The 17,153-nt window shown below is 41.0% G+C and overlaps 1 protein-coding gene across 3 annotated transcripts in view; it reads right to left on the reverse strand.

Annotated features, from left to right (window-relative positions):
* Window positions 1-17,153, reverse strand: part of CLTCL1 (clathrin heavy chain like 1) — a 38,058-nt gene that overhangs the window by 13,500 nt on the left and 7,405 nt on the right. For all 3 annotated transcript variants that reach the window (XM_068910983.1, XM_068910981.1, XM_068910984.1), the window contains exons 2-17: window positions 14,897-15,104; window positions 10,534-10,802; window positions 10,091-10,252; window positions 9,161-9,274; window positions 7,548-7,721; window positions 7,091-7,288; window positions 6,342-6,542; window positions 6,057-6,209; window positions 5,287-5,409; window positions 4,377-4,514; window positions 3,985-4,149; window positions 3,399-3,579; window positions 2,921-3,084; window positions 2,029-2,154; window positions 1,492-1,634; window positions 599-833 (exon numbers count right to left, since the gene is read on the reverse strand). In XM_068910983.1, the coding sequence (XP_068767084.1) occupies window positions 599-833; window positions 1,492-1,634; window positions 2,029-2,154; window positions 2,921-3,084; window positions 3,399-3,579; window positions 3,985-4,149; window positions 4,377-4,514; window positions 5,287-5,409; window positions 6,057-6,209; window positions 6,342-6,542; window positions 7,091-7,288; window positions 7,548-7,721; window positions 9,161-9,274; window positions 10,091-10,252; window positions 10,534-10,802; window positions 14,897-15,104 (2,754 nt within the window). The remainder of the gene's footprint in view (window positions 1-598; window positions 834-1,491; window positions 1,635-2,028; window positions 2,155-2,920; window positions 3,085-3,398; window positions 3,580-3,984; window positions 4,150-4,376; window positions 4,515-5,286; window positions 5,410-6,056; window positions 6,210-6,341; window positions 6,543-7,090; window positions 7,289-7,547; window positions 7,722-9,160; window positions 9,275-10,090; window positions 10,253-10,533; window positions 10,803-14,896; window positions 15,105-17,153) is intronic.

Here is a 17,153-nt window from a genome sequence, read left to right on the forward strand (position 1 = left end):
CCTTGAACTTCTGAGGGAGGTTCTAGGAGTCAACAAGCTTAAGATAGGAGAGGAATGCTATCTGAACAAGTGTTTGCAGTTTGACTGTCAACATCTATTTTCCTCATTTCTAATCAAGTATTAGAGCAACTCTAAGGGTCAGCTACAACGCAGGAAGATTTCATCTCTCCTTTTTTCAATCAGAAGTTTCAGGGAAGCTTCTTCTGCTCTTGTAGGGTCAGAGTAGATGATGACCTGTCCCTTCTGCTCTGACCAAGTGAAGGCTTGTCAAAAAGCTTAAGTTAACAAAGGTTTAACAAGTTAGCACATTAATCAGTTGGGCCTAGTACACTTGATCTAACTTTGAGCAGAGTTAGTGGATGAAAGACATGAATGGTACCTTAAAGCTGTAGAGCTATATAATTTTAGTTCTGACATAGCATAAGAGTTCCTCTGGTTAGCATATAAGTTACTTTCTCCACGTAGGCCAATCCTGCCTACTTCAATTCCCAAGTGAGACTACAAGACAGGATTCTGCAAGTGTTAGACAAATAGCCGGTTAGGCTTCCGCTTCAGGTAGCTAGAACTTTAACACGTTTATGAATGTAGTTTTGCTAACCTTTATGAGTTCCAGATCACACTGCCCCCTCTCATAAGCAACGCAGGCCAGATGAGGGTCTCTCTTTTCACAATATTTGCCTACTACACGGCTGTCATAGTAAGGATTCTCACGAAGGAACCGCTCTGGATTATTATTACTGTCAATGTAGATTTTGGCCAAGGCATTATGAGTGGCAGGTTCTTCACAGCCTTCGTGAATTCTTGATTCAAGCCACGGCAACAGCAACTTAAGCCTTTGAAGAAGCAAAACGTTTTAGTTTTACAAGTCAGACAGAGGCACACTTGACAGCTACCCATTAGTCCCCAGACTTCCCTTCAAGAAGGACTGCTGGCTGGACTCAAAAGCAGATGGAGAACTAGACGCTAATTTTTAATAGGTCTTAAAAGAGTGGAGGCCAAATCTGCAGTTTAAAGATGGGGAAGGTAGCAGATACCACTAAGTTTTGTCATCTTGCCTTTCAACTCCCATTCTATTAGGCAGCTCTTGACGTTATTTGCTCATTTCAGTTAACTACAAACTAATTACAGAAGCTGCTGCATACCTACAATGAGACTGCAAAGACAGCTTTATCCAGATTTACTATCAAGTCAGAACAGTCACATCCCATGGATGGGCTGTACAAGAACTCAGAGTTCAAAAGCCACATTATTCACCATGCAGTGTTGCCAGGCATTCCTATAAAGCCTAAGTAATCAGAAGACTTGCTAGAAAAACCTAAGCCGCATACAGGAGTTACATCCTGCTTTACTATAAAAATTAAAAAAAAAAAAAAACCACACACACACAAACAGTATTGTATCATTCAACACAACGGCAGCCAGTTCAATATGGATGTATACCATGTTCACAAAATCTTTACACTAGGGTCTAGCATATGGATTTTTTGTTACCGGTTTCTTTTTTCCACTTCAGCCACCAGCTCATCTGTTGAAAACTGGCCTCTAACCACCATGATCAAGTTCTTAATGACATCTTCAGAACAATCCACATCAAGAAGCCCTCCAACCACAGCTGGTATACGGCTGGGATTCACCTAGAATAAGCCACCAAAACTAATCAGCACCATTCTTAACCTTCCCCTAGTTCTCCCTATTGGGGGAAGTAAGTTTTTAGTTAGCTATTTAAAAATAGGCTATACTTTAAACCAGAGCACTTTAAGGCACTAACCCATCTGTATATGGGTTATATATATATATATATGTATGTATATATATATACACACATATAATATAAATTCCAGGAAAGACTATTCCTCTTAGGTTTGTTTGCAGCAGACAAAGCTCAGTGAAGAGCCTCTGTACTTGATGCTCTGAAGCATCAAGATGAACCTACAACTGAGATGTTGCAGATTCTGCTTTAGTCAGCTGAAAGGTTAAGTTCTTTCTAAGGAAGGAAAGACCAAGAGTTTAAAACTGGATTCTCCTTACCTTCTGTACATAGATCTCTATATACTTCTGCAGGTTATTGCGATATAAGTAGAGTACCAGGTCATGAACAAAGTCAAATCGATCACAGACAATGATCAGAGGGAGCTGGTCCGTGAGCTTTGCCTCCTGTATTTTATGCAACAAAACTGAGTAAGCAATCATTTGTCATAAAGCATTTTCATGCAAGGCAAAAAGTCTAACCAACTTCTCTCAACGCTAGAGGTCACAGCACATTCCAACTTAAGACTGCAAGGGGACAACTGACTAAGTAATCAGCTATGAATACCACGTGGCCAGTCTATCAGTATGGACTTTTAAGTTTAGTCTCTTCAACAAATGTCACATTAGGCCCTACATTATGAGCTTCAACATGATTGACTTTAAATTTGCATATTAATTCAGAAGGCAGCTGCTGGGCCAAAAGTGTTAACAATGCAAAGTGAAATGGCATTTAGAATCTCATTTTATCAGTCAGAAAGCGTAGAAACTCTTCAGAACATAGCACAGGTTGACTCCCATTTTAATGAGCTTTGTCTAATCAACATCCTTGCTAAAGATCCTGTGGAATGCTTCACTTCAGCATAGTCCTTCCTTCTGCCAACCTGGATTCAGCTACTGTTAGCTGACAACACGTTAATGGGTTTGGTACAAGTCTGATCATATAGGCTAGTTTTAAAGGAATGGTGGGTCTGGGCCTGTTTTTCCAGAAATAGCCCAGAAGGATCTGTTATATGCCCAAAATAGAATCAGGCTCCTATTCCAATTACACAGGAGGCTACTTACAGCAATGCCAGCTAAACCTTACGTTGGCATCTCCCTTCATTCGAAGGCTGCAGTTCTGCTGCTCAAAGAAATGTAGAAGACAGCTCAGTTTACTGGACAGAATATTTACCTTCAGAAAGTTCTTCACCCGTTCTGGATTATAGCAGTTACTTTCACGGCAGATCCTTTCTACTTCCTTTATCTGACCAGTCTTGCAAGCTGCCTGGATATACTTGAAGTGGACATCTGGATCCTGGCTGAAGTTTACAATGGAACCCAGGAAATAGAATAGTCCTAAAAGAAATGTTTTGCAAGTGAAGCAAGCATAGACTGTTTTGGGCTTTAGCTTGTAGCTTAGTTCAGTACTGCTGGAGAGTAGCTTTCATTCAACTGCAAAAAAAGTCAGAAGTTTTTTCCTTCTCTCAGGTTTTGTCTTTCCCACCCTCACCCAAGAGAGTTAAGCTTCCTAGAACAAAGCTACCATGTGATGAACTCAGCACTCTACTAAACACCTAAGATCTAGCTACATGACAAGTACCTTGCCAATATTAACGTTAGTTTCAATTGGACAGCACTTCCAGGAAAGCTGCTTGCCTCTAGTACTATACCTTCATAGCTTTTGAAAGACTCAAAAAGCTCCACAAGAGACTGGGTGCCAAGCTGCTCGTGGTATTTAGAAGCTACTTGCACACAAAGCTGTAGGTTTTGCCTGATATTGGCTGACAGCATGGCACGCAAACACTCCACAGAGTCTTCAACTGAGAGAGAACCAAAGAAGTTCACAAGCCACTGCAAAGAGAAAGAAGTTTTACTCAGGATACAGCTGACTTCTAAAAATATGACAGCTAGCCAGAGTTTCTAGCCCAGCTATTGCAGACAAATCCAGGCAGAGTCTTGAAAGGAAGCCTACTCAACATCTTTACAACTACAACTAAAACTCAGTTTAAAAATAAGATTTGAAGTGCCTGCCTGGGAAACCGCGGGCAGATTTAAGCCATCAGTAGTGCACGTTAAGGTTTAATCATTAATTGGACAAATGCTCTTTAATCACAGCCACATGAACTGCTTAGGTACCCCCAAACCATCTTACAGCTGCTACAGAGAATTTAGCAGCTATAAAGGCATTAAAGAGTGGCCACTTCATCCCCTGAAGCTTATGTTATTTCACTTGCTTACTTTGCACAACAAACCTACCTCAGGATTCAAGAGGTGAGTGTGAACAACAGCACGTTTAATATCGTAGAGATCCGTATAGTGTTCCAAAGCTCGCTGGAGCAAGCCTGCCTTTTCACACAACTGGGCAATATGAGCACGATCATAGTGTGTAAACATTTGGTTTCCAAGGATGGCATCTGCAACCTAGGGAGATGCCAATTTATATTCAGATTGTTAGAGAATCACAGCAACTCAGCCTAAAAGTTGTTTAAGTTACAACAGTTACTTGTCAGTAGCCTTTGATGTTGCTAAACTATTTATAGTTACTGATATCAGGCATTAGATGCTTGTCTAATTTTCTACATCTGAAGTTTACAAGTCTACTACCGTCTTTTCTTCACTTTTAGGAGTACATAGGTTGATAGTCTTACTTGTGGGGCATGAATCAAATTCATCTCCAGCAAACGTGTCTGAAGGTGGCCTTCTGCAGGGCGGTTATTCTTCAGAGCATCCAGCAGAAAGGAAGTGCACTGCTGGATAAGGCTGTTCTCCATGAATACATCCACAATCTGTTGAGATTGGTCAAGTCAGAGCGGCAGGGTCTATATATACACACCCATGCATATTTTTATCTGTACATAGCAGTGGCCTGGCAAGAATACTAGAAAGGTAGCTCATCACAACAGATTTTAGTATGTTATGCTTCATTTCCACAGGATTATTACCATGATAATGCAGAGAGACACGTTTTGCACTTGGTTTTCTGTAGATTCTCTAGAATGCAAGGAGGGCACTACTTTGAGCTATTATGTCAGTTTTTGACACCTACTGTTTAAGCATGGCCTACAAAGCCCATCCCTCCTCTGTTCAAACAGAGAAGGTAATAGATTTTCTTGTAGAAACTAAATGGTTTCAGTTACTTAACCTAAATTTTTGCCTTATTTCTCTGTCCATTCACCTGAAGCAGTCTCTGGGAGCCAGCACTCAGTTTAGATTTGTTTGTCCATCTTCCTGTAAGTTCTCTGAACAGGAGGAGTTAATATATGCTCAGTTAGAGCCAACGATAGGAGCTTTAAGTGTGTAGTAATACTCATTATTGCTTAGTCTGAGACAATGACAGATTCATTATCTAAATTACTATATTAAGTCAGAGAGCTTCCACAAGAACTTGAAAACACACCTGCCTCTAAAGACTGAATGGTAATCAAACTTGACTAACAGTTTAGTCAAACTTATCTAACCAAGCCAACTAGAGACCTGAATTGGCCTTACCAGTCTGCAAAACGATACTATGCGATTACCTCTGTCTAGAAAGACCAGTACTCTTGTTGTAGGCATCACCTGGTTAATGTTAGCCAGTGGCTCCTCATCCTGTACCAGCATCTGAGAGAACTGCAAGCCTTGCTCTGGACTGACTCTCATTACGCTTCTCAGTAAGAAGATCCAGTCTGGAGTATAGCCAACCTAGAGTTTTCAGCAGAGACATCAGTCATGCATGGCTGGAAGCTTTAAATCTTTTAAGCATACAGATTCTTCAGCATGGACACTATCAGCTGGTCTAAGGCTTGCCATGCCCACCCCCCATCTTCCTGTATTTCTCAGACAAAGACTGCTTGCCTGTCAACATAAAAAAAAAAAAAAAAAAAAAATCAACATTCACCTATTCAGTAACTGAACTTGCGCTAGGGCATTTTCTAGGGCAAGAAAAGGATTAGGAACGAGCATTTCAGTCTTAAGGCACTATCAAGAAAGGCCCTAAGCTTAAGGGCGGACATCAGGCAAGTTGTTTTTTAACGAGTCAGAAAAAAAAGTTGTCTGATGCATTTAGGAAGAGTCTTATCTTCACCCCTTAGAATTAGCCTGGGCCACTGCAACGTTTGAGTTAAAATTCTGAGTAATTCTGGATGTTCTGAAGTTAACTTTTGTGGACTGCGCAGAACTTAGTCATACACTACTATTTGCACTATGGGAATGAAGAAAACACTTGTTTCTCAATCTTAGCTGCTTATCAGTTTTGAGTGACAGAAACTAAGCTTATCTTATGGAAGATAGCTTGAGAATGTACAGGTTAAGCATAAGATGAGTCTACTATATGTGATAAACAACTTCACCTTTTTAGCATACAGCACTATTTTCTGGAATTGACCAGTTTCAGCAAAGCACTGAATGACTTTGTTTGGCACATTAGCACGAAGATAGACACTGAGTGCAAGGGTTGGGTCAGCTGTCTTCACCAAGTCTCCCAGCTCCTCTGAGCACTCCAGCTGAAAAGTCAGAAGTGGTGTTTTGTCAGGTAGAGTAGATATATGAATTCATATATGTATTATTAAAAGTTATTGTTCACATTCAATTGTTACAAGGCAGCAGAACAAGGCTAGCATCATGATCCAGCCTACCTTGTCTTCCTTCAGCCACTTCTCCAGAAGCTGCTTGCGGCCCTGCTGCAGTACAGGGCGACACAGTTCTAGAGACTCAAACTTGTTCAGCTGTCCCTGGTCAAGCAATATTCCAAAGTACTGGAGCAGGGGAGATGCCTGCCCAGGCTGAGCTGGCACACTCTGGAACTTCCTGATTGTATCACTGGTACGCAGAATTCCCTGAAGAGGCCCAAGATACTAATTAAACATTGTTCTACTGTGAAGTCTGAAGAGTGTTAGTCAAAAAAAAAAAAAAAAGTTGTTAAGCCAAGCTATACACTAAGGCATCTATTCTTAACCCTTTACAGTACAGATCTCGATTAAACCTAAGCCACAGTGATGTTCTAGCAAGAAGTCAGTGACCGCAACGAGTCAAGTCCACAGTTGGAAAGGATAGCAGATGCTCCTTCATGGGATACAGGAGAATATATTAGCCAGAGCAAGCAACTCAACTGCAGACAACTAACACTACTATTACACCACCCCATTTGTTCTCGAGTGCCAAGTGCTAAGATGCAAGTGAATGTTAGCCAGTGGCTCCTCATCCTGTACCAGCACCTGAGAGAACCGCAGGCCTCGCTCTGGACTGACTCTCAATCACACTTCTCAGTAAGAGGATCCAGTCTGGAGTATAGCCAACCTAGAGTTTTCAGCAGAGTATTTTCAGCAGAGTATGTGAACTAAAGCAATCCTCATGGCTTCAAAGCTTTAGCTTTGGAGTTGCTTACCTTTGGTGCAGATGCTGCTACTTTAGCAGCTTCTGCATAGCTTCCTTGAGCAAACAGTGTGTTGAACTTTCTGGCAAATAATTCCTCCGCCCCAGCTAGATTACTACGGATAGCCATACGCAGACCCAGGTCAGGATTCTGGAGAACATTAGTAGCATAGTTCACAATGTTATCTTCCTCAACACATACAGAAAGCACCTGGAAAAGACAAAAGGCAAATCTGAGAAGTACTACCCTCTCCATATCTACTGTTAAATACAGCAACCAAATAGCTATGCAGCTTGTCAGTGAAGTGGTGGGTTATTCAGAAAAACAAGTAGATTTCTCCCTCTCCAAGCAGTTCTGTGCTAGTAGAGGTTACAAACTGAACAGTCAAGTAGTTACTTGCTTTCTTCCATGAAGTTTATTACATTCAATTGAAACATTTGACTCAAAAATACATTTCTGGATTTGTTACCTGTCCTTTTTTGTTCACACCAATAATGCCTGAGGTAGGTTCATGAGGAGCTGTGACGAAGATAGTATCAGCACTAATACGGTTCATGTAGATGCACACTCCAGACTCCAAGTCATACATATGAATATATCCATACTTTGTGATCAGGTAGATTACACCATGCTTAATTCCAATCTGTCAAAAGATAAGTATTGCAGTCTCAGTCTTGACTACATTAAAAAAAAAAAAATAATAATAATAATAGAAACTCAAGACAGTTGCCTTTAACCTCGTGACAGGACCGTACTGCAATGACATGCCTTTGCACTGACACCAGTAACAAACATAGCTTCAGGCTTCTTCCTTGCAGACTCAGAAAGCAATGAATAGCTTTGCTAGTCATTTAGAGCTATAGTTTAACTAAGAAGAGAAGCTGAAGGGAATTAAGACTGATCTGCAGCAAAGGACATACTCCTCACCCTACTGAGTAAGGTTGTGGGAGAAAGTTATGGCATAACTAGCATTCTAGTCTGGATATGCCAATACCAATTTCTATTCAGAAATTGGTGTGAAAAATTCCATTTTTTTTTTTCCCAGCAAGGCCTACTTAGAGAACCAGAGGAACCTACACCAAGCTCAGCTGTGGAGCACTCCAGTTTAGCTGTCAAGTCATTCAAGTTAGGGATGCATTCAAGCCAAGCTGATTTTTACTTTTGGATCGAGTCTTCAGAATTTTATTAATGAAGCCTCAAGTTGAGGTATGGAGCTCCATGAATCCTGCTATGTAGATAGCTTGCTTTATTTACCTAATGTAGCAGAACATCTCTTGGTTCATTAATGAAGCTGGTCTACTGGCTTTCTTAGCAGTGGCATGCTGTGAGATAGGCTGCTCTTCATGCATAATGTCTAGTCTTGCAGACATAGCGAAGTCTGTCAAGGCAACCAGCTACGTCCTTTCCCTAAAAAACTCCCCGTTAACGTACAAAAGTGCCTTTTTCTCTGCTACTACTCCAGGAGGTAGGCTAATATAGGACTCTTCCATCTGACTGTTACGACATCCACCGTAGATGAGATGCCCCTTTCATGCCCAGTTATATCTAGCACGATAACACTCCACTATCTAGAACCCTGTAGTAGGTAGTTCAATAGCCTGAAGAAATAGAAGCATCTGTTACCAACAAGTGTAGCAGTTTAAGACAAACCACCAGTTAAGAGACTGCCCAATAGACAGACTGCTTTCAATACTCTGTGTCTAGTTACTTTTGGACTGCTGCCAATACAAGGTAGCACAGAAGCTAGTCGAATTTAACTGTTCGACAAGAGGCCTGACAGATATTAGAGACGCTCTACTAAGAGACACTACTGAAGCTTTATATACATGCGCACACCCCCCAACCTACTCTACAAGCCTAAGCTGATGTAGCCAGACAGATATTGGAGCAGCCTGCACATTTACCTTTGAGTTAGTGTTTTAACGTCCAGGCTACCTTCCACAAATCTACTAACATCCCTTCCAGAAGTAGGAGGAAAAACAGAGAATGACTAGCAGAAATTATTCTTTACGATAGAGATGCTAGCTACTTGTCAGGCTATAAAGTTGATCGGGGGAGGGGGGAGGGGTGTCAAACATTTACCTGCATTGCCACAGGAAAATCCGTCTGCGCCTCAGGTGGGAAAAATACATCCACAGCTTTCTTAACAAATGGCTGATTTCCAGTAGCTGGCTGACCCACTTCAATTACGTGTAGCTAGGAAGAAAAGAGTGCGTGTCATAAGATTGCCTCCAAGTCCATCCACACATGAAGGAAGTTCCTCTTTCCAGACATGCTACCCAAGTCACCTGCCACTTGGCTGATGAATATCTGCACTACTTCAGAATTGGGCAAACTGGACAGCTGTGCTTCAGATCAGTTGGACAAAGTCTTTTAGAATTTGCTTAAGCAAAGGCCAGGAAAAGTTGAGGAAAAACATATTTTCTGTTAAAGCAGACTCTGCGCTCCTACTCCATGACACTCAAACATCTTGAACAAGATGTTTGAAGTCAGGCTTGCTGTCAATTACCAGCAGTTTGTGCAGGATAAGACTTGAAAGCACAATACCTTTCAGTGTTACCTCAGCTCTTTACAAACTGCCCAGCAATTATACCATACTGAACTGCTACTGAATTTCACTAATAGCTTGACGCAAAGAACCTACAGTATTCAGGCTTATCTAGTCTAGGATACAAAGACAAAGGATACAAAACATAAGAGGCAGCTTGATGACAAATAAATTTATACACACAAAAGGTCACGTGGGCTATGAATTGATGCTCCAATGCCTTTAGCACGGCTCTCACTGTATTTTTATTCGTCCTCATGTCTAAGTCCCACCCAAGCAATGAAGACTTTTTACAGTTTCTATCCCACTGAAAGAAAGCATTTTGACACTGACTAACCCAACATGCTGTGGGCACAGTGCACAAGCAGTTCTTTAGACCGTGTACACTGAACTGTGCAGTCACTGAAGTTCTAGTTGTACTGAATTCTGCTGCATCAGAACAGTCAAACGGTTGCAGAGTTTACCTTGCCCCCTGCAGGACTCCTCACAGCAAAACAGAAGAGCGTGGAAGGTTTGGCATTTCCCTCTATTTTGAATTCAGCAAAAGCTGCTGCATGGCCTTCTATAGGTTGGGAGACTTTTCTATCAACTGAGTAGAGCTGCATTGCACCAACCACACGATTTTGCTAGAAACAAGAGGAGAAGGCAGCTTTTAGAGATAAGATTTCAAATGTTTATAGCAAGACCTTTGGGGTAGTGAACTTAATAGAAGCAAGTGCCCCTCATATCCCCTCCCCCAGTGCTTCAATCACATTAAAAGGTCAGGTTATTCCTACATAATAGGTATTTTTGAATTTCTGAGCTACAGAAAACAAAGTTAAGGAACTATAGCAGCTGTTAAGTGGAGGAAAGTGGGGTCAGTGCTTTCCTGAACATTTCTATAGCACACTATTTCCAGGGAACTCACCTGGGCTGAAATTCCTATCAGCAATAGCCACTTTTGGTGTTCATCTGTCCTGTAATTGATGATTTGGCAGCCTGCAAGACTCGCATGCCTGTCAAACATCTTTTGGGGTTGAGATTCTCCCTCCATGCTCCAGTGGTAGACTGCAGTCTCTGTCACCAAGGCAACGGTATTCACAGATATCCATTTCCAGAAGATCACTTCCTCTGCCATAGTGTGGGCTTTCATTTTACTTTTCATCTCAATGTTAAAGATCTGAAGCGTCTTCCCAGCTGGTACGATAAAGCCCAAGAAACATCACAGATCCAGTTACTACAACGGCCATCCTGTGGCTTGCCTATTTACAAGCACTCAGTTTAACCTACTGCTCTAGTAATGTTACAGGCTGAGTTAGTGTCCTGCCACATCTGACTAAGCCTCTTTAACTTACATCAGACAGAATCCCCCCCAACCTCCTTAGCCCAGAAGCAAAAAAGAAGTTTTCTTGTGGACACTCCAGCCAACAAGCTGACAAGCACAGATATTTCAGCTAACTACAAAGCTTAGAGAAGAGAGTTTGTCTAAGCCACCGCTCTTGTTTAAGTAGCGGCACTGGTGTATCAAGTTCTATCTGTCTAGTAAATGATATTCAGCATTAATAATGGAAAAAGTGTCTCCCATTTGTGTCAGTTTAGTAGCTGCTTTAGATCACTTGAAATGAGTCCAGCAGCAACAGACTTGAAACAGCTCTTGAAATAGCTGAAGACTACAGCTTCCATCCTATTTTTGTTGGAGCGGAAGAGATTCCACGCATAACTAGGAGATAGACTCTGTACAACAGTAATACAGCAAATGCCTATTGAAAAAGACAGAGTAGAAAGGTCAGAAAGTTTACAGAAAGATTTGGAGCTTTAGTTCCAGTTGTTTAGTTTATAGTTTCATGATTTGGGTAACTATACAGCAGGTTTAAGCTTGACTTTAGCATTCTCTTTGACCACCAAGAGAAGCTAGTAAAGGTAGACTATTAAGACTAATGCAGTTGAAACAACCCAGTGCGCTGAGCACTCAGAGAATAAGAGTCTATTATTTCAAAGTGATCAAAGTTATCAAAGTTATGTTTTACTTGACCGTAGACAAAACTCAGCTCTAGGAATGTTGTTTTCTGTTCACAAGACACCCACTCAGACTGCTAAAGTATTGGCTGATAATGCTATTGGTCCTTTCCACATTTCAGAAGTGCTTTCTGTGGTAGTAATACTTCAGAAGTTCCACTGTCAAACTGATAGATGTTCCTTCTACTGGGAAATCTTGACAGATGAAGGCTGCTGTCCACTGAAGAGCCATTTCCAAGAAATACTAATCCCGAGTTAATACGAACTTCACTACTCTACAAGGCCTTAGTAGAACTTATATAATGAAGTGATTATATTAGGCTGATTAAGCATCAAAATACACAAGCCAAGATTTCAGAGCTCCCATATGCAGCATTTATACCTGCTCCCAAGATCAACTGTATAAACTAACCTGATCAACTAGTTCCTAGGACAGCTCATTAGCTTTCCTGAAATTTTCCCGAAATCAAAAGCAGCCCATTTCTGACCATATTGCCACTTGCTGGGTACAAAGTTATTGTATTGTACAAATGCAATAAGCCCAGGCTGTAAAGTGACAGCTGTCCAATACAGTAAATACGCTGCTTCCAAAAATTTGTCCAGCAGTAAACTAGTGCTATCAAGGGATCGATACTGGAACTTGCACAGCACAGCCTCTCATCCAGAAGGCACGCAAGTGCTTCTTCTAAAGGATCCTAGTCACCATCATCCTAAACAGGAATTCCAATGTATGCATACAGAAGCTGCTCTGAAAGTCAGTCTTCCTGAAAAGGAAGCGGTATGTTCTCAAAACTAGGGACATCTAAGAGACTGATAGACTCAGTGTCCTACTAAGATGAGCTGGAAGCCCATGGTAGCCTAGAAATTGGAAAAAATCTTGGAAGCTTCATCAGCCAAGTAGCATTGGATGACAGGGGCCATAGCAGTACTGCTCCTTAGGTGAGACAAAGGAAACAAAGTAAGTTTAGAACTCTAAACTATAACTAAGCAAGCTACAATAATTCAGTAATTTGAATAAGAGCAAGCAGAACCTGCTACATAGCCACAAACGGTAAGGACAGGTGCAAGTTTGAGTCTTCTATAGACTAGAGCGCTTTCTTAGGCCAAGATATGAGATATAAAAGCCATACTTCCTACTTTGCCTGTCCTGTCCTACATCTCAGACTATTCTATACAGGTGGAGCCAAGTAAGCAGATTCATTTTTGAACACTGGCACAAGAATTTACATTTCAGTTCACTAGAGCGTGAAGTTTCTCCATTCTGTAAAGAATGGAAGCACCCTTGAGTGCTGCATTCTCCACTTCCTCAGACAGGCTGGGGAATACTCTCAGTACAGGATTAAGCAAGAGAATCATGGATACAAGGACAAAGCATAAAGTTTGATACACCAGGAGAAAGCCACATGCAATCCAGAAATGAAATTGTGCATACTGTATTTCAGCTCAACTCAATAACCATTTCATTTCTTGCTTGAGAGTGGGATTGTATGTTTCTTGCTCAATAATCCCCAGATTATGAGCAACTCCCAATCATGGCACACAACACTCACAATATGCAACAGTTCAGACTGCTGAAGCCTCAGTCAATCAGCAGGGAAAGTCTGGAGTGATAGACTAACTTAAACCATGTCTTCAGAGCAGTTCACTGTAGTTCTTCTAGTGATCTTGGATAACAGCCTGCTGGCTCCTTTTTCCCCATCACCCTCAGGCATCAGGTTAAGTTTACAGTAAAAGATCGTTAAGTTTACAATACCTGACAACTCTGCATGTCAGTGTGACATGATATTTTTAACCACATCTGTTCAGAGGATACACTTATTCACTACACATCAGACAATACTCCTTTTGAGCAAGTCTAACATCGGCAAGAACAAAGCTAGACTGTTAGAAGCTGATGATAACCTGTTTAGTTAGTAGATTAGTTTTAAAACAAGATGCTGATTATTTAAGAGTTGGATTAAGTTCTGCTAGTACAGAGGATGCACTTTCCTTGCCAATAAGGTTGGTTTAAAGGGGTCCAAGATTAAGAACACTGAATTCCAACAGATCTGGAATTGATCTTTTCATTATTACCTCTACCCATCTTCCAGATAGGGCAGACCTTTGCAAGGCATATAAGCATCTTGCTGAATTGCAGTTTCAGCTAAAGTCAAACATTAGCAGATTAGTTTTCCCCTATTGTCAGTATAAGCCTGAGATCAAAGACAGCGGTTACAGGTTTTGTGCCAGTTTGGACAAGAGCTATTTCTTGGACCCCTAAGTAAATTCATCATGACTTTTCACACTGAATACCACACTTACGCAGAAATGAATAGCACACAGGACATGCTAGCAGAGGTCTCTCATAAAAGTATTGCAACTTGGTTTTGTCTACCGACTGTACTATCATTACACACACATTGCATACCATTACCGTACACACACTGTTGTCCTTTACTTGGTACAGTCAATAGCCAAAGCAACCAAGGAGTTATCAACAAGCCAATGAAGAACATTTTCACTATAACGCCAGGTGAGGATTAAGATCCCCATCTGGCTATGAAGTGAACTGTCAAATGGCTACCTCAAAGTTCAGTACTTTTTATGAGATTAGACCATTCAGTACTACTGAACATGAAATGTCAGGACAAAGTTCACTCACCATCTGTTTAGACAAGATGCAGGAAGAAAAGTACATAGTCAGTAACAGATTAGTTATTGAGATTAAACACCAGAAGTCACTGATTTAAGAAAACAGTCAGAGATGCACTAAGGATTATTCTTAGAGCTCAGAGCCAAGGTCAACACCATAGGTAACTGACAAGTGGAAGTCTTCTGTCTTCAAGATCTTGTGACTGCCAAACTTAAGGTGTTTGTAAATTCAGGCTTTAGTAGCTACTGGCTGTCCTTATGCCATTTTTTGGTATCTACTAAGATCTTCAGAGCTACAAGAAAGGGTCAAAGGACAGAGCAGAGACTAAGAGTGGCTTTACACCTCCATTCATCTCTGCAACAAATATCCAGCACGTTTACATCTGTTTCAAGAGAAAGTACACCATGCATTGTCCTGGTGCTCACTGAGGATGGACCTGGCATTGCAGCCCCCTAAGCATCTCACACCTACTTGATTACTGAAGACTACCGAAAATCCACTACCAGAAATACAGCATGCGAGTTCAGGCAAGAATTCCGATTCCAACATACATTCTTAAAAAGTTTGCACAAGCCTTAAGCTTAAGAGCAGACTTAAGCAGCAGTACAGCTAGACAGTAGACAAAAACAAAGGGCTAACTCACCTTTTAGCGCAATTACTTTAGAAGCTGGATTCATGATGGCACTTTCAGCAGATATTGGACGTCTGATGGGCGTTGTTGGATCACTCATATCAATTATCACTACTTGCGCCTGCTCTCCCACTTTCTCCCTGATGCAGATGAATTTGTCAGATTCCATTGTTAGGGTGCTGAATCCAATGTTTGCTGGGTTAATGCCCAAGTTTTGGAGCTAGAAAAAGGGAAAACAGTGCCTTATTACACTTCTCATGTTGAACATCCATCTAACTTAAGCCATTATGTATAAAGTCTCCCTTTCTCCAGAGGGAAATGCAAGATAAGCGCATTCCCCGGGGCAAGGGCGTATATCCTGGAACAATTTGTCTTCTGGTTCTTTTCTTTAAAACCTATAAGTAAAGAACTACAGAACATAAGTCAAAGATATCCTTAAGTTGTATTATTCACACAAACTGAATGGTATGAGACAAACAAGTACCTATTGCTTGGTATGGTACTAGTAGTTTGATAGCTTATATGCTATCAGCAGCATTGCTACTATAGACTTAGCAACGGTGGTAAATTTGACATCAAGTACTTGATAAGTGACAGAACTACCACATATGGCATCAGCAGGTCTTTCAGAAAGGACTTATCACCCTGTGCAACCCACTCCTAGCATCGTTATGGAACGAAGTCCAGTAGCAGGTCTCAATTCTCTAGCTTACTTTTGTTGATGAGAAAGAAAAGAGGATAACATAGCATCTCACCTGAATCCTCATCTAGAGAGCCTTGTATCATACATAGACATCAGTCTTCTTCTGGTCTCCCCCTAGATGGGGATTGATTTTGCTGTATTTGCATGACATTTAGGAAAGTAGTAATGCTTTGACTGTGGTCTAGCATTGACTGCTCCATTAACAAGACTATATCCAGGAAATGATAAGTATCAAATTAGTGCCACTTAGTGGTTTTACCTCAGCTTCTCCAGTCAAATTGGTACTCTAATAGGTATACCAAGATTGTTTTGTTAGGGTTAGTATGAGTTCTCTCAAGGAAGAGTCTCAATATGCCTGAAGAATTCAACTGGACCATTTATGAACATCCAGTTAGTGAAGCATCTCAATCCCCTTACCTTTAAATCCCTTCCCCAAGCTTCAACTCTTTACCTTCACTTTAGGAAGAAGAAAACTGAGGTAGCAATAAGGTTGCAACAGACAGATGAAGAATATCTCACTTTATGGCCTGTCTTACTTAACTACAGAGACCTAACCTACTCTATCTTGGCTAAGCTAGAACGCTACATTCTAGCTTTACAGTGCTGTCTGAACTGAACATCAGGATATAAGCCAGCTCAGATAAAGACAAAGCTTCATCCCAATTTCACACAGAGACAACCTGAATGACTAGTACACTCCAGAAACACTCATTTAGGCTTGGAATATTTCAGTTAGACCTCCCTTTCTTCCTTTCATTTGGACAAGTCTTGCACAAATCACTTCACTGCAGGCACATGCTAGCCTTGAATGTGTTGGAATACAGTCATAATTGTGTTCAGACAGCATTTGTGCTATCTCTGGCTGTTCTGCTCTTATTAGCTAATAGCGACCACAGTTTGTTAGCAACTACCCTCTTGTTATACGAAGCAAAATCCTATTTAAAGGAAAAAATTAAGTTCCATTGTCCTATAGGAAGCATCATGATAGCATTCTATTTCTCCTCCAGAAGTCTTCAGACTCAAGTTTCAGATAAACCTGCTAGATGTAGTCACCTTGAAGCACTCGCAAGACAACAGAAACAATTCAAGTTGTAGTGCCATCAAAATGAATCTGGTTTTTTTTGTTGTTGGTAGTTTTTTTGGTTTTGATTTGTTTTTTGAGTGGCAGTTACTTCCTGCTAGCCATCCTCCTACTTCTCCTGATCAAGTAATAAGAGGAACACTAGCACTAAGGCTTACAGAAGATTTCAGAGCCTTAGAGGAACATGGCAGCTGTTTGTACCACTAACTCAGTTCAGCACAACTTTCAATGGCTTATTTTAAAAAGTGGACTTGCGTTCATCTTGTTTCTCTTAACAGAAAGATGGCCATGAGCAAGTGCCACTTTGCTTCCGTTGGTCTACAGTAAGCGCATGCTCCAGTCAGGTATGGATGTAAAATACTGTAACAGTAATTTTGACAAGTCTGAGCACCTGCTTTATGCCCCAGAGCAGTATTTTTCAAGCAAAGGAACTGCATCAGCTTCACTGCATCAGCTTAAGAGATTAACTTGTACTGTCTTTCAGT

The sequence above is a fragment of the Struthio camelus genome, chromosome 17 (assembly GCF_040807025.1).
Source record: "Struthio camelus isolate bStrCam1 chromosome 17, bStrCam1.hap1, whole genome shotgun sequence".
Taxonomy (NCBI): domain Eukaryota; kingdom Metazoa; phylum Chordata; class Aves; order Struthioniformes; family Struthionidae; genus Struthio; species Struthio camelus.